This window comes from Populus nigra, chromosome 8, assembly GCF_951802175.1.
Source record: "Populus nigra chromosome 8, ddPopNigr1.1, whole genome shotgun sequence".
Taxonomy (NCBI): domain Eukaryota; kingdom Viridiplantae; phylum Streptophyta; class Magnoliopsida; order Malpighiales; family Salicaceae; genus Populus; species Populus nigra.
Genome location: NC_084859.1, coordinates 7,375,653 through 7,397,083, shown reverse-complemented (window position 1 = coordinate 7,397,083; position 21,431 = coordinate 7,375,653). Strand labels below are relative to the sequence as shown.

General features: G+C 33.7%; 1 protein-coding gene across 3 annotated transcripts; it reads right to left on the bottom strand.

Annotated features, from left to right (window-relative positions):
- Positions 1–5,048: 5,048 nt before the first annotated feature.
- LOC133701905 (MMS19 nucleotide excision repair protein homolog) lies at positions 5,049–21,099 on the bottom strand. Of its 3 annotated transcripts, XM_062126085.1 has the most exons (19): positions 20,935–21,099; positions 20,620–20,682; positions 20,478–20,532; positions 20,054–20,151; positions 18,458–18,613; positions 18,237–18,296; positions 16,998–17,186; positions 15,105–15,161; positions 12,958–13,044; positions 11,674–12,394; positions 10,342–10,721; positions 9,956–10,029; positions 9,380–9,485; positions 8,325–9,211; positions 7,292–7,367; positions 7,093–7,204; positions 6,080–6,156; positions 5,810–5,890; positions 5,049–5,561 (listed from the first exon to the last, which is right to left on the bottom strand). In XM_062126085.1, the coding sequence occupies exons 1-19, from the start codon at positions 21,004–21,006 to the stop codon at positions 5,469–5,471; spliced, it is 3,444 nt and encodes a 1,147-aa protein (XP_061982069.1). In that variant the 5' UTR covers positions 21,007–21,099; the 3' UTR covers positions 5,049–5,468. The 3 variants fall into 3 exon arrangements, with proteins under 3 accessions (XP_061982069.1, XP_061982070.1, XP_061982071.1); XM_062126086.1 differs by lacking the exons at positions 20,620–20,682; positions 20,935–21,099 and having other exon boundaries at positions 18,458–18,609; positions 20,478–20,493; XM_062126087.1 differs by lacking the exons at positions 20,620–20,682; positions 20,935–21,099 and having other exon boundaries at positions 16,998–17,155; positions 18,458–18,609; positions 20,478–20,493.
- Between the last annotated feature and the right edge of the window lie 332 nt (positions 21,100–21,431).

Below are 21,431 nucleotides of genomic sequence, written 5' to 3'. Positions count from 1 at the left end.
TGAGAGGGGTGAAATTGCATGAAATTAAGAGTTTTAGAGAAAATTACGGATGCAATTAAAAGTAATTAGAAAAATAAGGAATAAAGTGAAATTTGTCAAATCTTAAATTAAAAACCTTAATTTCTAGGTTTAACCTAGACAAATCATCATTCAACCACTGTTTAGTTTCTTCTTGACAGTTTTGCTTAATCGAGGAGGCACCTTCAGGCGAATGAATGTAGCATCTCTGACCACCTCTGGAACTGTAACCACCATCATTCAACTGAGAAACACCTCTTTTACAAAGATTAACTACTCCTATGAAACATTTATATCTTATTTTCTTCAACAAACTCTACAACATCTTGTCCATGATCAACCATCATAACATTTTTATATTTTTGGTTGATCGAGTTAGCTACAGATCTCCAAATTGAGCAAGAATGGATCCAATCGAAAGGTATGCTTCTCCTCTACCAATTTCAGGTGGTCTCTAATAACGTTTACATGAAAGTTGCTCCGGTGAAGCCTTGACTGAGATACTCATTTATGCAAAACCACTCAACTTTTTATATGTTCAAACTTTAAAATTCTCAGAGGGTTATTATTAAGGGTCATAAATCTTTCATCCAAAATCAGAAGGTGAGGGATGCATGCCTTTGTCTCTAAACAAAACAAAACCACCTAGACAAATTTGTTACAAAACCACCATCCCAAAACCATTAAATGATAGGTTTCAACTGTTAACATTTGTAGAAAACTCTCTCATTTTAAGCAAAGAGCTAAATTTTGATCAATCTATGTTTAAATCCATCAAAAAACTTATAAATACCCCCTGAAAATGAAAAAAAAAAAGACAGGAGAAACACAATGTGAAAAGATCCTAGTGTGGAGGTTCAAGAGTCTAACATAGAAGGTCCAACAAGCTTTGGAAGGAAAAGATAGTGAAAGGAAAATAAGAAAAGAAAAGAGAAGGAAAACAACAATCCATGGCCAACAAGCTTGGAGAAGGTATAACCATATAAAAGTTCAAAGGTGGAGTTCATGTGGCCTTTCTATTCATGCTTTCTTAAAGCTTAAACCTTTTTTTAGGTTACTTGAGCTTATCTTGCATTTATTTTGTTTTATTTTGGTGATGGAATAATCTGATGGTTTTTAGCATAGTTTATTTTGTTTTTTTAGTGTTTTAAGCATGTTTTAGAATGCTCAAGCTTTTGTTATGATAGTTTATTTTAGTTTTGGTCAATAATGTGTTACTGAAGCTAGCACTAAATGCATGATTCTTGGTTTTGATACTTGTTTGATTCAATGTTTTTAGCCTAATAACATGTTGATAATGTATTTGAAGTATTTTGATTGATGTTTGAATCTATTTTATAATAAAACAATAAGCTTCTTTTATGTAGGTTAAAGATTTTTATTGGTTTATTTTGTTTTTTTTAGTGTTTTAAGCATGTTTTAGAATGCTCAAGCTTTTGTTATGATAGTTTATTTTAGTTTTGGTCAATAATGTGTTACTGAAGCTAGCACTAAATGCATGATTCTTGGTTTTGATACTTGTTTGATTCAATGTTTTTAGCCTAATAACATGTTGATAATGTATTTGAAGTATTTTGATTGGTGTTTGAATCTATTTTATAATAAAACAATAAGCTTCTTTTATGTAGGTTAAAGATTTTTATTGGTGTGCAAAGATTTTATGTTTTGTGTTAATTTTCAACTTCGATTTTGTTTCAGTTTAAACCTTTGTTTTGGTTTAGTTTTCGGGTCAAACCTTGGTCTTTTATTCGATTCGTGGTTTAACCAGTGTCTTTGGGTCGATCCGTTTGGTTTTGTTTTGGACCAAGTACTTAAGGCTTTGTTTGGTTGAACATCCTTTTGTTAATGATTTTTTTACCGAAGAGAATGTTTGGTAAACACCCTTAAATATATTTTGGCAGTTTTCTAGGAAAAGAAAAGATAATTTTTCAAAACATGGCCTTAGAGAAATAAATAATAATAAAAAATATTTTTCTAGTTGCATAGGGCTCAATCCTTACAAAAACAAATTGCATTTTATTCATAAAGAAAGGAGAAAAATTAACATTGTTTTTTTCAGAAAATCTCTTTTTTTTTGTATTTTTGAAATTTACAATAAGTTTGTAAAATTTCTTAAGGATTTGGTCAATATTTCAATAACCCTAAAATTTTAATTCCTATAAATTAATGGTTAATATTCTGATAAAAATGATTGACCTACCAGTAAACTGATATTTAAGTATCAGGAATTATCTAGAAAATTCTTAGAATTATTTTAGATATTCATTGATTTTAATTTGGAGTATTTTTTTCATCACAATATACAAGTAATGAAAAACAGTTTTGCCTTTTAGAATAGGTGAACCCTATTAGAGCACTTATATGGATTTTTCCTATAAAACTTTACCTAGGCATGTGAGCCCATAATAAATTTAAAATGTTAGATTTATTCATGAGCTTAAATATTTGTTCTGATCCATAGACAAATCATTAGTTAGGAACCTCATCAACACCTTTAAACCACATCTAGATTACACAATACAACTTACCTCATGTAAGGTGTGCTAGGGGTGCTAATACCTTGAAATTTAGTCTACCTTGAAATTTATAATCAGTCTCTTACCTTGAAATTTCAGATAAGACTAGTCTACTTGAGTCTCCTAGTGACCCTGAATCAAATAACCAGGTGACAATTCCTTGATCCTGATGTCGCAATGCCGCGCGCGCACGCGACACACGAGTCCACCCAAAACATCATGTAAGTTAATATTTATAAAAATAAAATAAAATAAAACAACAGTGTATACTATTTTTATAATCAAACTAGGTCTTTACCAAGTCAACAAGGTGATACTTGGACCTATCAAATCAATTAGGTCATATTAATTCAACTCTCACACAATTTAAACCACATGATTTAAGTTGTTTCTTTTTTAAATAACATTATGATAATAATATTTATTAACACAAGCCTTTATTAATTTTATTAAACACACGCTTTAGAAAATACTAGATAGAGAGCTCGCGCTATATTGCAAGCCACCTCAAAATTTTCTAAATGCAAAGAAGGATGCTAAAGTGACGCGTGTTTATAAAAAAGCAAAACAAAATCTGAGATTCAGGTCATTGACTCGATTGAGGTTTAATAAATTCATCTAATTTAAATAATATGAATAAAAAAACACGTAAATAAATAAAACCAAAAAATCTTGACAATGTAAAAAATGTAAAAAAAAAAATGACCCAAACCCATCCATGTTAAGCATGCAAAATTTATGATTTGGTTGTGATATCGGGGTAACTCCATCAAAACAAACCGAATAAAACTATAAATCTTAATTATCAAACAACTCAATGCTCAATGGAAAAACTAGAAAAATATTAATAAAAAAAATTCAAGTCAACTCGTGTTAACCTTCAAAACTCGTGACTTTGGTCATGAGACCGGGATCAACCCCATCAAATACAAACTCTAAAGAAGAACAAAGAAAAATTATAAATCAACAAAATGGTTAAGGATAAATTTGAAAAAAAAAATGCAATAAAAAAGGCTTCAAAACAAAAGAAATAATAAAAAAAATGGAGACTAAATCTGATATAAAAATAATTTGAAATCAAATGTTGAAGAATTAAATTGAAAAAAAAATCAATTAGGAAAAGAAAAAACAAAAACAATAAAAAAAATGAGACCAAGTTTGATATAAGAATTAAATGAAATCAAATGATGAGGGATAAAATCAAAGAAAAAATCTATATAAAAAAAAACAAAACGTATAGCAATTAAAATAATGACAAATTTGGATACAAAAAACAAATAAAAGAACACCCTTATATTTTGACAAGGAAAAGAGAGAAACGAGAGGGAAAAAATCATCAAAGCCCAACCACTCCTCATTTGCCCACTTACACAACATCATTGGAAAAACTGTGACTAAGCCGCTTTGAACACTATTCTGGAAAGTAGTGTTAGGAACTTAGGACATAGGATAGCATTGCATGCGCCGCTCACTCACTAGCACATGGCTACAACTTTTTTTATTAGTATCCTCATTGATATAAAAAAAACAAAAAAAAAACTAAATCAGTCGTAACCCAACCTGTTAATTACAGGAAAACCAACTTAAAAAGACACTAATGTCCCTCAATTATAACTTTTTTATTTTTATTCTTAAGGGCACAAGTCTTTATACTATGCTAAAAAAATAAAAAAATTGAATTAACCTCAATCAACCCTTTAACAAATTTTACTTTTAAAAATAATAAAATCATTTTACTATGCATTTGAAAGGTGTAAAGGTAAAACCATCGCCGATCAATAACACAATGATAAATTGGTTAATTTAAAAAAACCAAATTACCTCTAAAACCAAGCCTAAGTTTTTATTGTTAGAAGCTAAAAAGAGTAATTACACTTATGGATAATAATAGGTATCCGGATAACAGATTTCTTGATATTTATAAAAAAATTTAAATATTCATAAATTATCCATCAAGTTTTAAATTTTCAATGAATATCCATTATCTACTATTATTTATTAATCAATAAAAAATAAAATAATTAATATATATTTGAAGCACGTGCGTGTATATATATTTATTAAACAATAAATATTATTCATGTGTTTAATGTCAATATTAAAGTATATTGTATTCAAAAAATCTAAATATTCTACCAAAATATTTTATGCATTTTTAGTTATATTATGGTGAATTTCAGATTAGATTTAATAATATTCATATCCTACCCCTTATCTATTAAGTTCAAAAAACATTAACTCATTCATGTCTGGTTAGTATTAATCAATTTCAAATTAAATTATCATCCCTATTACACTATTTTAGTGAATTGTGATCTTTGTTTTGTGTCTTATGCTAAAGTAATCTCACCATGACCTTCAATTTTTCTTTCTTAATTTAATTTTTTGCGTCGAAATAAATTTGATCCGATATGCAATAAAGCACAGGACATGTAACTACTAACTAGTATATCTCTGTATATAAACTAGAACCTAAATAACGGGAAGACAAGTCATCAACTAAACACGATGTAATGGCAGAAAATTAGAATTTTCATAGAAGCATACGAAATCGGTTATTACATAATCATGATACAAGCGCAACGTGTCAAATGGCAGCAGAAGCAACTGAAATCCATGCAATCTGATGGGGAGGGAGAGGCATATACTTACCTATTTTATATATCTATGGTCAACTTCCATGTCCATCATAATTGGGAAAAACATATCAAGCATTTTTTTCAGTGTGCAAGATATTTACAAAGAGACATGATAATGAAAACAATCATGTCAACAGATTCATTTTGCCAAGAAAGATTTGGGATTGATGCATTTGATGCCCTATGTTGGCAGAGGAACCAATTACGATGTAATTAATTCCCACTATGAAATCGACTTGTGCAAGCAAGAACGTGCACATGTAGATACATCGTTTCAACCTACAGAAGTATATATCTAAATCACTGACCACGCTTGCCGACATCTAACAGCTTCTTGACGAACAGCCCTCTTTGGATCATCAAGAGCTTTTGATACAGCTTGCAACACCTGAAAATTATGAGAATACAAATTTAGATTTAGAAATTCAGGCATGGACAATGGAGAAAGAAGCTGCACGCGAAAGCCTCGTCATAAATTGGTACAGCAAAGAGGCCAATGTCATAATTATCATGACTTGCTCCCTCCTGCTAGGAGCATATTAGCTGATGGCTCCACCACTAAGTTGAGCGGGGAGCTCAAGAATGAAAATTTGAAATAAACCTGCTGAATTTGTTCAACTCAAAAGTTTAACAAACCTGGATTCGCATGGGGTAAATCCTTGTGTGAGGCAACTCTGACATGGCAACAAGACATTGAATTGTTGTCTCTCGGACAAGCTGAGAACGTTAGCAGAAGAATCCAAGTATCTTAATTGTGGGTTTTGATAGCAAGGATCAGAAATTTATGACAGAAAGGCAGGAAATAAATAAATTAGGACACAAATTTGAATTCACATCCAAAAATGCACATTAGGACACAAATTAGCCGATAATTAAATTAGAATTTCTTTTGAGGAAAGCTGTTACCATCGTATGAGGGTAGGTGACAAACCCAATGAGGTAATTGATGATAATATGAGCATTCTCTATTACAGCTTCTTGTCCTGCATGTGCAAGCATACAAGAGATTATAACCTTAACGGAGACTCAATTTACACATAAATCATAACCTGATAGTCCCTATTTGACAATTTGTGCATAAAAGGAGACAACTTGCATTTTCCACTAGTTGGGAAAACAGTTTTGGTTCATCTTTCATGGATTAAAGACAATATGCAATAACAAGGATTTGCTGTGTAATATTACAAAGAGAGCTCAAGAAGAATTCCGAATGCTTAACAATAAAGGCCCTTAATGTAAATGCTTTGGGAGCTTAAACGTGATTAATAACTGCTAAACAGTCGATTCTAAGAAGCTTGCAAGTGACTAGTATCCAGATAATCCTTGCAAAGTAAAATGACTCAGAAAAGCATACCTAGTGATATATATGTATGTATATAAAGAGAGAAAATTTCCAGATTTGCACTAATTAATACATTAATATGGTGAGGAAAAACATGAATTATGTTCAAGTAATTTACAGGAAACACAACCAACAACAGGCCTAAGCATTTATCAAATCTCTTGCTTCAAAATCCCAGCACAGCAATAATTGCACCATGACCCAAGGAAAAACGAACAGTAGTGAAACACATCTTCTTATATACTTTACCAAAGGTCACAAACATAAAAGAGAAGAATCATTCACTAAAGTACCGGTACCACTGCCCCACAACCACCATGACATGTACAATCTTACACGAGTAGCAACTAGGCAGAGAGATCACTCACAAAGCCCCAAGAAGAAATTTTAAGAATTAAGGACCTGGAAGAATAGTTCAAATTTGGATGGAGTACACATAAATTCATATGCACAACTACAATGCAGTTAAGGTCAGAGAGTCTCACTTCAATTATTTCCTTTACCAAAGAAAGGGTTAGAAAAATTATACACCCCTTTAAAATTAAAGATAATTATGTTGACATACAGAGAGTCTTACCATTTTTATCTGTCAAAATGCCTGACAGGACTAGCAGAAGGCTGTACATTATATCTTTATCCAAAACATCCTTGCTCAACAACTTTAAGCTATCCAGCACCATTGGAATTAACTGGAAAATGGCATGCTTCAGTTTACTAGTAAGCATGCTTGCTAGATGTGAACCAAATATACTGGAAGACTAAGATATCAAACTAACCTTTTTTGCATCATTCAAGATAACAATCAATGGGGTGCCAATTACAACATTTGCAAAAGCCCGATACAGCATAGATCTGAAATCACAGAACTTGCATTATCAATCAAGAAATGGACCAAACATCCCAAATGAACTTGGTCTATAGACAGTTCTCGAGGATCTGAACTTCTCAAGGAATCAAGATACTGCCCAATCAATCATAACCATCTATTTTGGACCATCATGCTATTACATCAACCATGTCAATTGGGATTCATCTGCAAAACTAACTTCTACTATAACTCATGGATGCTCAAGCAAGAGACCCAGATTTACAGGTTTTATTTGGCTTACTATAGCAGATAATTTTCATCATGTTGTGGGATGTTACAATTTGCAACTGCTCAAATCTTTTCCTTGAAACTTCTTGGACCTCCCAGCAACAGGACTAATCCTTTTTTATTTCCCACTGATGGAGCATGACTAATCTTTTATATTCTCAATATTTCTAATAAATAACCATAACAAATGGACACCACAGGAAAAACAAGTATGATTTAACAACACCGTATTATTTCTGGCATAAAACAGGCTAAATTCTAACCAAGTCATGACAGCTTTTAAACATATGCATAGATAATAATAAAAATTGCAAAAAACATAAAAAAGAAAATTGCAAAAGTTCCTAGATCAATTTGACTAGCCATGCATCTGGATGTCTGCAAGTAAAATATCATATGAACCATATAATAGACAGTTGAATGTAAATTGTAAAATTAGCGGTGTTACTCAAAACTCTTGAAGTGAAACAAAATTAGTGACCAATCCTTGACACGTCATTTTTTCTGGAATGATCTGGCATTTATCTGGAACTTTTTGATGAACCGAGTCAACAAATCAATACTAATAGAACAATAAAATGAAACCAAAAGTATATTAAAGTGGGTTCTGCTTATTAGTTATCAAGAAAAATCCATCAACATCTAAAGGAGTACAGGATCAACAAGAGAAGTGAGGGAAACAAGCAATCTGCAATTAGTTTTGAGAAGTTTACCTTGAGAGTAATGAGTCAGACTGAATTATCAAAGACTGCAGGATGGGCATTATGGTGGAGAAAAATCGTTGCTTATAAAGTGGTCGTATTATTGCATGAAATTTGCGGTTTAAGCAAAGCTCAGAATCACTCATAAGAACCTGAAATGCGTCTGCTGCACATTTCATTGCAGACAGGCGCATATCCCAGTTGCAATTATTTTCTTCCAATGGCAAGGCACCCATTCTGCCATTTGATTGCAGGCACTCTAAAAAAACTATAGTTATGTCTTTAACCTTTTCGTGTCCACGCATAAGCAAACCTTTCCCGATCCATGCCAACCCAACAATGGAATGAATTTTAAGCAAACCACTGTTTGCAGCACCAAGGCATAAGTTAGTGAGACCTGTCTCACTCCAATAGCCTGTGATACCAGATCTCCCAGCAGGAACATGGTCAGAAGAACTTAAATTTTTACCAAAGATTATATCCATTGCTTCTTCAAAGGTACAACCACCTGAATACTCTGTTCCACTAGTCTTTAGATCCAATTTGTTAACTAGAGAACCTAATGCCTGAGCAGCCGTAACACAGCCCTTAAGGAACACAATCATGAGAAAATGCAGTACTGTTCTTATATTCGGAATGCGTGTTTGAGGATGAAGTGCTATAATTACTGATGTAAATAAAGAATGAATCCACTCATCTCTACTGGAAAATTTGTCCGTTTCTTGAGTATCTTCTAACTCTTCTAGTTGAGCTTGAAGAGAGGACAAGGAATCCTTCGTTGATAAGAAAGTGCTGGATGAGAGTACAGTATAAGCTTTATCAATTATTATGTTCTGGCTTTCCACTGAACAAGAAGCAACAGCAAGCTTCATCACTTTCATTGTAGCATCAAGAAGCTCCTGAAGTCAAAAATATTATATGTTAAAGCCATTTCTCAAAGAAAAAGATTTTGCATCTCAAACTAACATCTATCTTCTCTGATGCAAGCCACCACCAGAAATTTCTTTTTAGCACCACTACATATTAAAATGGAAATTAACATTCCTGAAAGTAGTAGTAATACTCACTTTTTCAAAGATCCCATCAGGAAAGGCCATGCAATTTTCTATTTGGTTCCATATGCTGACAACAAATTGGAGCAAGACTTCCTCGAAAACTTCATATTTCTGAATCCTGAGACCATTCCAAAAAAAATCTACATCAACAGGAAAAAGAGAACAGCAAATAACCCCACCCCATTGCTAACCAAACCCCCGTGCAACCCACCCCTTAAAAAAGAAATGAAGTCTCAAAAGGGGAAATATCTTTGCTATAAGCACACAAAAAGGAAAGAGGATAGTTAATTGTAGGCAAGTATTCCACCTCCTTACATCAAACGTGCCTCTTATGTGAAAAAGCAACCAAACCTCATAATACAATGAATTGATTGAAACAAAAAAGAAAAAAAGAACTACTTATTTAAACACTTATAACATCTTTCATTTCTAAACTTGCATGCACAAAGGTGCGATGTAATGGGCCATGCCAGTATTGACAAGTGACTAGTAGGAATACTTGTAACAGATTGTAGTTTGAGAGGATACAAACACAGATAATGAATTTAGCAAAAAAGGATAGGGATGGTAAAGGTAGAGATGTTGTACCATGGAAGCAACTCATTTGAATAACATTCCAAAAGATGAATTATGACCTTTGCTGATTTCACATTTCCTTGAACCTATGGAAGCACAACAGAAACTTGTACCATCAGATCTATAGGTCCAGATATGAAAATCAGATTGTAGGGAGGAGAAAACTAAAACTAACAGAAGAACCCGGTGAAATGTCCCCAGTGCTAGAGTAGGCACAATTGTAATGCAATCTATGGAAATCACTCACTGAATTTAGAAGAGACATTTTTTTTCGACATTTAAGCGCACACAAAAAGAAAAAAATAAGACGGTGCATGGGTGTCCAAGTATCATGTTCTTTCAATGGGGACATTCCCTGAGCTCTTATAAAGCGTTTAGAGATTGTTGAACATACGTACATAAACCTCAGCTAGATTGGCACGTATAACTTCTTGCAATCCAGTAACAATTTTCAGCATATATTGAAGCCCACTTGTGCCAATGTCAGAGATGGCTTCCAGTTGGAGTTGAAATGGTATATCATGATTATCAGATGATATCATTGAAACAATCTTCTGAACAACAATATCCATATAGCTCATTGACTTCTCAGACTCATTACTACCATGAATAAACAAGCCAATCTGAACCAGTGCCTTCACCGACAGTTTCCACAACAATGTCTTATTGAAATCAACAGTGATAATAGATACAAAGGTCATCAAAATACTTTCACAAGTAGATTTTGATACTAGTAAATAGCCTCCAGGGAATGTAGCTAGAATTTGCAAACCCTTCACTGCACATCAATTACAAAATAGAAAAGCATGCAATCAGAATTGTTTATGTTTGAGTTCCTGTAACTGGTCAACAAATTATGCTGAGAGTCCAAACAGCAACTAATGGAAGGAAAAGGCTGATCGGTGCTTCATCTAGGAGCATATATCAGAGTTATATTCCTTGACAACTAATGGGAGGCAAAGACTGAAAACAACTATTTTTCTTAAAACCTCAGTGGTGCTTTAGTTTTAGCACCATATATCAGACTTATATTCCTTGATTTATAATACCACTGCATATGTTTCCAGGAGTTGTAATATGTCCACATTTACATCTCATAAAACCCAAAAAAAAAAGTATGTTTTCTATTTGTTTCCAGCACAGGTACTGCAAGCATGTTTTCCTTCCTGGAAATGGCAGGCTATTGATGGTGGGTGGCACATTGGACACATGATGCATGTCCAGGTGCATCAGGCAGACCCAAGAGTGGGGAAAATCTTCCTACTCTAAAACTAGTTTTGGATATCAAAATCAATTAGGAAAACGAGAGTTACATTATATGTGGCGATAAGAAACTACATTCTCTTGTTCACGGACAGAAAGGGTTCCTTTCTTCTTGATTTTTATAAAATCCAAAGGGAAACCAACTCTTACAAAATAAATCCCAAAGTTCACACTTTTGAACTCACCCATGGTACAGAATGTGTTCAGGCACTAAACAAGTCAGCAATAGGAAGATTTTGGGATCAAATATAATTTACATTAGAACTCTCAGGTCCAACTCCTTGTACCCAGATCTAGGTAACCTAAATGTCAGATCTCCATTGGTTCTGAACCTAGAATCAATTACTCGAGTTGGTAGACAACCCAAGGCAAGCTTATTGAGAAATATCCAAAAACTTGCAATTTAAAATAGAAAAAGAAATGGGAACAATGACCACCTCAATAGCACTGCAAACCAAAGCATTTACCTCCAAGATACACATCCGCGTCATGAGCAGGCTTGTCTGTACTTGTTGCCAGGATTGAACTGAAAATCTTGCTTAAAGAGGTAGAAAATCTCTGAAGCAAGCAGCACCATGTCTCATTTGCGGAAACACATTGTGATGCAAGATCATCGGAACTGATGACCAAATCTCTGCATGCTCCAAGAAGTTCAACACAGAGATAAAGAGATCCGTGATTAGGTCTTTTGGAGATTATGCAGTCATCATTAAAAGAGCAAGTCCCAGATCCATTCACAACTGGAAGCCCCATGCTCTCCATCAAGCAGGAGAAGAAATATTGAAAAATTCTACTGCAGGAAGCAACAGATGCCTTCACAGAAACATAAAGGATACGACCGACTGAATACAGTTTCTGTGTGCTTTGCAAGGGAATTTCATTGTAACTCTGGCAGCCAGTGATGGAATTCAAAACCATATTTATTTCTTCATCACCAACAATCATACTTGAGAACAAATCATTATTTTGGTTAACAACCTTTTCCAGTAGAGCCAGTGCTTCAGCTGCTATTTCATTCTCCTGACAGCCTAGACCACCTAGGGATTCTGGGGTAAAGGATAACACAAATGATTGTCCTGAAATAAATATTGCATCTTTCAGTGAAGACCAAATAGCTCCAGCATGTTTTGCGATTCTTTCTGCTCCATACTTTGATGTGCAATAGCTAAGGTACTTTAAAGAATCAACCTGGAAACACATAAACAGAATACATATTTATGCATTCTACAGATTTCAAAAACAAGTACCTTTTTGGAAAGTTATGGAGAAGTAAGAATTGGAGTTTATTATTCAAATATTATTTTAAAACACAAAACTCCAAATCTTGATTTGCAGTTTTCCAAGTTTATATTGGGTTTACGAGAGCACTATCAAAGTTGTTTTCAACATTTCCCTCATAAAAACCAACCTTATTTGCTCGTGTTTACCACATGGAAAACAAAGAAATATCAACAAGGCTTTCATTTATATTTTTTTTCCTTTTTTTCCAAAGGACCCTCCACATTATGAATCAACTTTGTGCCTGCTGTGTAATATTTTACAATTTGAAAAAAGTTTTCTATTTTAACAAAATGAAAACATTTTCTAGTTTTGCATTGAAAAGGAAAAACAGAAGATGGAGATGGAAAATCACGTATTTTGACTAAGCAGTGGACCTTAACATTCCAAAATCATGTTCAGCTAGCATACGAGTAAGCCTATCTGCATAATCATCAATTGCTAAAATCTAGCTTAAGTTAAACAGAGCTGACCTTCGCGGATGATAGGGAGGAAGAAAGTTTCTCAAGAAGCAATGGAATGACAGATGGCTCGAAAAGAGGCGAGGATGAGAATGCAAGCTGTAAAAAAAAGAGTAGAAAATATAGTCAAGAAAGGTCGCTCTTTCAACATGATCTTTGGCAGTTTATACAATATTTAAAGTTAAAAAAAAAAAAAAAAAACCCAAAGCAATAAACCTAATGAAACATCATAGCAAAGTAGGATGGAAATTATATGCAAACTTTTACCACGTTCGTTTGTGGGAGCTCTCTCACCTAATTAAAAGTTTCAAGTGGCAAATTACATCTGTTTAAACCACACTTCAAGGAATATATCACTTGGTTTCACCTTGTTAACAGAAAACATATCTTCCAAATGGAAGGAATTCAGCTCCCTTCCAGGATATGGTTTTATTTCCCTTTTGCAATTAGACAAACTCCTTTCAGCAATAGTCCAACAGCCAAAAGCATCAACAGGCATCCTCTATGACCCCCACCATTTGCTATTTTTGTTCTCATCGTTGTATAATTAACCTTCATAGGACATGTAAGATTTGCATTATTTGAGCATGAAAGCATGTTCTTAGATAGTTTCTTGTATGTTGTTAGTTTTAAGATGATCCATTTATTTTAATCTTAGTATTGTCATATTTTAAGAATCGAAAGTTGAAACCCCCCACAAGACACCAAAAACAAATTCCTTCAAATTCATAAACACATGCACTTTACATCATTGGCAAAATGATTTCCACAAACCTTGTCTAGGACATGCAACTCTAGCATATAACTATCCTTCCAAAGGCAGAGAACAACATAAACATTAGTAAGTTATTTCTACTACTCCCAGAAATTTCTATGAACAGCAATTTTGACCTGCAACATCTTCTAAGAACCTAAAGAGATTGTACACACAATCAGGGAAGGAGATATCCTCTGTTGAGTAAGAAGCTAAAAGTAGCGACATTAGGGCTTCTGATCCTGCTATCCAACAGCTAAAGAGACTCCTACCAGAGCCAAGAAATAGAAGTCCGCAGTGTGGCACAGACAACAAAAGAAGAAAAATTAATGTGTATTTGTAGTCAATGGTATTTATCTAATTTCAGATTTTCTGGAAAATCTGGACAATTATTTAAGTCTAGGTTTTATTTTACATTCAGTATTCTACCAGTTCTAAAGTAACTAGCTTTATTAGGTTTTTCCTTTTCTAAATAGACGTAGTATTTTCTTATCTAGAATAATAAGTGTCTTGTTGGGCTTGGAGGACTAGCAACTCTATATAAAGGTTATGTAATGTTCAATTTTTGAATTGAAGTTTAAGATTAAATTTTCAGCAATTTGCTTTTGATTGTGCGATTCAATTTTCCCTTAGGTGTGACTGCTAAGAATCCCAGGTGTGAAGCTTTGTTTTTTCTATACTAAAGGTGTGACTCCTAGAAACCTTGTTAGTCTGACTATCACTTTCCACAATTTCCAGCAAGCAAATCCCATTAATCTAATCTTAAAGCACTCATTAAATTCCCTAAACAAACTCTCACACATACCTAGTCAACCCTAAAACAATTACCAATCAAAGGTTCAGCCTAAAATCTCCTAAAACACTGTAAGCTGCACTGTTCACAGCACCAAACATCTCCTGAAACTCGTCCAGAACAGCCCCCAAACTTGTCCTGCATCACAATGTGGCTAAGAGAGCTATTATTGCCTCAGAAGAGTATGGTCATCAAAATATCCATAAACTCTGCTCCTTCCAAATAGTCTATTCAGCTGCAAGTGCAGCAAATCTCAATACAATCTACACAGTGCCTTTTCACTACAAAATGCTATCTAAACTCAAACATGAAATGTCCAAGAAAACTGGGCAAGGTGTGACCACCATATATTTGATACGAATAAAGCTTAATTGAGTAATATGAGCCTGCCAAATATTTACTTTCTTATGCTCTTGCAGGCTTGCACCAAAGCACAGTATCATTACCAACTATGGAATTGATGATAGAGATTTAACAGAAAATAACAAAACCAGCTTTACTTTGCAGCCAATAAAATATAAGATTTACTTCCAGAGCAATATAGCTAGGAAATTTTAAGAGAGAAAAAATCTACTACAAGCCAGAAAGTTTTAACAGGACAGCAGTAGATACCATTAATGCCCTTGAAAGATCATCCCTTTTCACCTCAACATCCTCTTCAGCTTTTGGCTGGAAATGCAAAGAAATAAAATAATGCATATCAGAAATCAATAAATGCAGAACCATATTAATATAAAGAATGAGTAACAGAATAAGATCAAATTCATTTCACATTCACAAGTAGAGCAACAGGAAAGGGCATTTAATAATACAACTTAAGATTCTGCATTAAGGCTCTTAAGTTATTGATGGTTCCAAAACACCAAAAACAAAATCCAAAATTGAAGTTTCTTATTTTCTTTCATAAATTTACACTCAGGAAACCTCCTCCACTGCACCCAACATGGGCTCAAATCTGTCATTATCCTTAAAAGGCCACTGACACTTTGCTTTATCTGTTAACCCATGCCAGTGCCCATAATGAAATGAACCCCATGAGCTACATTACTTCCTTTCCCCGCTGGTTATGCTTATGGATTTATATCGAACACAGTTTCAGAATACCATCTGTTCTCCACAAATTTCCAGAAACTAATTCCACTTTCAAATTATCCCAAAGTTTGATGGACAACAGACCTTAACACAGTAGTATGACTCAGATTGATGTTTTCATAATAAACATCTGATAAGTTTCATTGTTTAATTAACTTCTGCAATAACTGCAATTGAACCAAAAGCGAAAGTTAAATATCTGGCAATCAATTGTCAAGTGTTTCAAGCATTTCCAGCTTCCAAAAGTTTTCACGACTTGATTCCAAAGGATCTAAAATGCCATGCAAGTTGACTGAATTCCCTGCTCCTAGTTTCCCTTCTCACTGTATAGCAAATCTCTTGTTATTTATAATTTTTTTTTTTCTGGGTTCAGTGGCAAGCAGTAGTCCTCCCTCACAGAACACAACCTCCTCCCCAACAAATTATAGTGCAGTTGAATTGAGTTGGAAAATTTTACCAACTATGGCAGTACTTTGTAGGCATCTTAAAGCTTAAGCATCAATATCCTTTCCAAGTTGATTTATTATTAACAAGAGATGGGTTTTTTTTCTTTTTTGAAAACTTGAGCATCAAATTCATAGACATGTAGAAATACGTGTTAGACTTTAGCATAATTCAAAGTGTTGGTAAGAAATAGTAGTTGAACTGCTGAAGCTATTAGATATTCTTGTTGTGGTGCAGGAACTAGATGATAAAGCAACCACATTCTACAATTTTATTTATTTTTGAAAGTGTCTTAAGACCAGCATTGGTTACCGATGGAAACAACATGAATTAGAGATCATATCCAAATAAAACCATGCTTAGCATTGTTACAAGATTTAGAACTATGATCTTATGCATCAACATAACCTTATTGGCAAATGTATGATTGACTGCAAGTAAAATGGTACTCACAAACACTAACATTTGGCTGAACCAAAAACTCCAATACAGCAAATAACTACTACAGGCATCTCATCCAGCACTAAGAGAACAAGTATGGCTACATAAGAAAAGATGAAGGCACTTTCTACAAATCTAATACATGAGGCCTCTGAAACCTCTCAAAATAAAGATTTTGTGTCATGAAAAAAAAAAGTTGTCGAGGTAGACAATAGACCAGAGAATTTAACTAGATGGTAAACTCCCTATACTTCAAGCGGTCACTTAAGCACCCCCATGAAAAGAAAAAAGAGTTTACAACATCCAAGTAAAACAAAAAATAAGCCTAAGACATGCATCACTTGTCATTTAAAAGGCAAGGTTCAAAAATGCTCCTTGAATATCATGTATATACATGTAGACACAACGCTAAACCTGAGACTCTTAATAAGGCAGCTGCAGGAAGGGAAAAAAAAACTAGATAAGTGAAAAGCAATCATATCCAGACAACTGGCCCGTACAAAAGAGTGATTGGTATATGAAGCTTACATGTGTAAAATGAATGGGAAAGTAACTGCTCAAAATGCCAAATAGATCGCTAGCAAAACTTTCTATGGGACCACAAGGATCAGGAAACACTTGCACTAGAACCTCCATGATGTGAAATGCTAGCATTAGGCATTGAGGATCCTTTTCTCCATCAATAGCTTCACAAATTCCATAAATAAGATCATCACCCTAGAATCACAATCAACAATGTGATCATATCAAAACATGAAAAGTACAAGACATTGTAAAAAACAAAATCAATTACAACACTAGGTGACAGACACCAAGTGGTGTTTGTATGTGCTTGTAGGTATTGGGGGGGGAAGACACCAATAGCAATCCCATTTGTAAAGATGCCATAAAAGTTTATCAGGTGGTAATGGTGGGGTTCTGAGAGTAGAATTTATAGACCTATCCCTCAGCACTTTTGCACAAAGTTGGTGCTATCAAGACTAACTTTGTGTTTGCAAACATAAGGTTTTCGTAATTGCATAAAGATGGCTACTGACCAGTAGCTTAAAAGATTTTGATAGAGCTAGAAACAACTCAAGTAAGCTAACATTTAGGATAATACGAGGATCTACTCTGCCAATCATATTTTAATTGACAACATACCCAAAATTTCAAATAAATATCGTTCAATAAGATCAGTGGGTTGCATCTATAGTGTTAAATTATGGATCAGAATAACTATGAATTTCACGGGTACAACTAACATTGATTTAAGCAAGCAAATGGATTCCATGGTTATGTTTCATCATGAGCAATATCCTAAATAACCTTGTGCTGCTTATATAAAAATCATTTTGAACCCAACAAAACCCTTGTTCAGCTTCTCATATTTTTCTACATCATAGAAAAAGTTATTCCCAGTTACAACTACATCAAAATAGGTCATAAGAGGGGAAACGGGAGACAATCCTACTCTTCAACTCTTTCATGAAATAGGTCATGGGACAAAAACCTGAAATAGACATTTTCCCAGAACATCACCATTCCACTAAGCAACAACCACTGATAATTAACAATGACAAAAGGCCATTGTTCAGGAGACAAAATTTGGCATCTCCCCTATTACACAATTTTTTGTTTCATTGCACAATTAAGATACAAGCTTGAACCTAGTTCCGAGTTTGGCTGAGGTTGAATCCACTTTTATTCTCTCTCTTTTCTAACTTTTTCAAGTCATTCACTTGAAACTGGAAAGTGAGTTAAGGGAAAGTGAGACTGAAGAGATACCAGAGAAGCAACAGCGTGGGGATAGTATTCTAGCAGACATTCCATAAGTTCAAAGCAAAGCTGCAAGAAGAATTTAATGGTAAGTTCTAAAGTTGAAATTTCACAAGGAAATTACTAAAAAGTTGGAGAGAAAAACCAGGGTGCAAAGTTAATCCAGACAGAAAGCTGTTGTAACTTCTGGAAGAGTTGGAATTAGAATTACATGTGCAGACAAATCCTACCTTCCTGTCATGTTGTCCTAAAGACTGAACCTGCAAGTTTTGCAAAAAAGACTCTGCAACTCCTTTAGCATCACTGCTAGTGACCATACCACCACTTTTCCTTTTCACCAATGCCAAACAACCAACAAGTGCACCACGCAAAGCTCTCCAATCTGCCTGATATAAGGATAATATCATCTTTATAATTTTGATGCAATATAATAAAGAATATAGCAAATCACTACCTGGCCAAAATAAAAAGAATGAAAAAAGGATTAGATTGTTGAAACCCATACTAATCAGCACTCATAGTAATGAGCGTGAGCATGGACCGTCAAATAGGTTTCAAAGTCTAATCTGGACTTTATGGATGAAAAGAGAAGCGAGGCCATAACAAAGAATGCATTAACAGGACCTAAATATATGGCAAGGACATAGTAAGTAAAATAAACCACCAATTCAGCATTTCATAACCTCCTAAAGACCTGGTAATCACTACAATTTAGAAAACTGTAGTCTATAACTGAGCTTTAAAGCCCATTACATAGGGATGACTCTAGCATCCACTCTATCTATTGATATAAAGCTATTTTAAGGAAGTGTAGTACAGTTACCTACAGTACTCTTCCATTAGTAACTCAACTCAAATGCTACTTTACCTTCAGCCAGAAGGAAATTCAATCCTCCTAACCAGAAGAAAGAAGGGAAAACTCCTAGCTTAAGAGCTCAAAGCTGTGGACTGCCCAGCTTTCCTTCTAGCCAATGCCATTTCAAGCTTCCCCCTTTTTCTGAAAAAGTGTGGTTCTTACAATCCCGGCTTTTGAGTGCGTAACCAGAGCATATACCAAATTGGATCTATTCTTTCTATTTATATGTGTACCATAATTGAATCCTTGTAAGGAAACGATGATTGAGTTCTCTCTAGAATTGTAATCAGTAACCATACCAGTATAAACAAATATTCCTAAAAAAAATAAATGACTAAAAGGATTTTGTATTGCACCAACAATCCAGCATTTGTGCTTGCAGACATCTTTCACTGGAATGACTCCATCCTTACCACATAGAAACTCAAAGAAAGGCTTCAAAGTAAAACCAAGACTCATCTCAGGAAGGAGAATCTAAACATAGAAAAAAAGAGTCCAACAAAACCTATCCAACTTTATAGGAGGTACACAGAACCAATCACATGGCAACATAGGTAAGAATGTTTCCAGAATAAGCAAACCTTAGAAATACTTCATTTGACTTGTTCTTTAAATGTGCACAATCTCATGTATTCTCTAATGGATTCCCAGATCACCAGTCAAGTGTATTGAGATCAAAATTACAATGGACAAGACTTTGTGCAATATAGTGGAACCAAGAAGAAATTTCTTCAAGCATAGTATCAAAGGTGTGCAGCTAATTTTACAGGGTAAAATGAAACAAAACAGCAGATAAGCCATAAACACCAGAAACACCTAAATCACATAAAGTTAAATTATTATATATTGCAGCCTCTTCCATGTGATAAGCCATAAACACCAGAAACACCTAAATAACATAAAGTTAAATTATTATATATTGCAGCCTCTTCCATGTACATGTATATGCATTGCAAAATGACAAACTCACCAGTCGCTCTTTGAAGAAAGACATCAAGCTATGAATAGTAGCAGCATCCAGCGGCTTTGATGAAAGACATTTAAGTGCTTCTCCAAGCAGAAGGATGCCTGATACAGTTAAAAAAAAATTATTCCAAGAGCTTCTCAGAGTATGGTGTTTCAAAAAAAAATTAAATAAATAAACAAGAGGATAGCAAAATTTTTACCAGCATGCTTGAATTAGTTTAAAATTACCTATAGCCGAAAAACAATCACAAAATGTTTACCCCATAATGCCGTAAACATGCTCCAAAATGAAAAAAATGTCCCCACATTATAACCATATACCATATAATTTGCTTAAGAACCATTTTTCAGAAAGGATTGGTACTCATCATTTATTTGCACATTAATCAACATAAGCAAACATAAAGTATTACAGTAACAAAAAGTACCTCGTGCACGGATTATGCTATCTGTTGTAGTCAGATACATCTCCATCTCCCTAACCTAAGCATAGCACAAGCATCAATACAATAGTTCACCGAACGACCATAACTAAGAAAAACATTGTAAGAAAAAAAAAGTGAATTATACCAGTGATGATATAGTTACTACATCATTCTTCACGAAGGAAACTATTGCATCCAAACTTGCAGCCTGCACTTAAGACACAAATTATTAATTAAATACATTACAAACAAAACCAAAACTATTCTAAATTTGGAAAAATATCTGATTTTTTTTTTTTTTTTACATTTTGTTTTTTAAATATTCAACAATAATTGAGAAATTAAGCTTCCTATGAATACATGGTGCAGCCAGTTGAAGAGTTTAAAAGGCTAAAAAATGAAGAGGTAAAAGTTCAAAACTGAGGAGCTTGTGCGGTTAAGAGTAGAGTAGGCCTTGAACCTGCTGAGTAGAGGAGCATGATGAGTCAACAAAAGATTCAATATGCTGAGTCAGCTGACTCGGTTCTGCCATTGTTTGTGAGTGGAGAGAATTTTAGGGTTTTGGGAGCTAACAGAAAAGAAAAGAGGTTTATACCGTTTTGGTGAGTTTGAAGGAGCGACTGAGCGTTTCATTATATCACTGTTTGGCATTGCATTTTAATCATATTTTTTAAAAAAAATGAAATTTTATTTTAATTTTAAATTAATTTTTTATATATTTTTAGATAATTTTAATATATTAATATTAAAAATATATATTATTTTAATATATTTTAAAATAAAAAATAATTTTTAAAAACAATATTTATCACACTTCTAAATAAATTCTAATTAAAAAATTTAACAATATTTTTCTATAAGTTTTATCTATATTTTTTTAAGTTCTTTATTTTTCCATCAAGCTCTCTGTTACAATAAATGTCACAAGTTAATATATATATATATATATATATATAT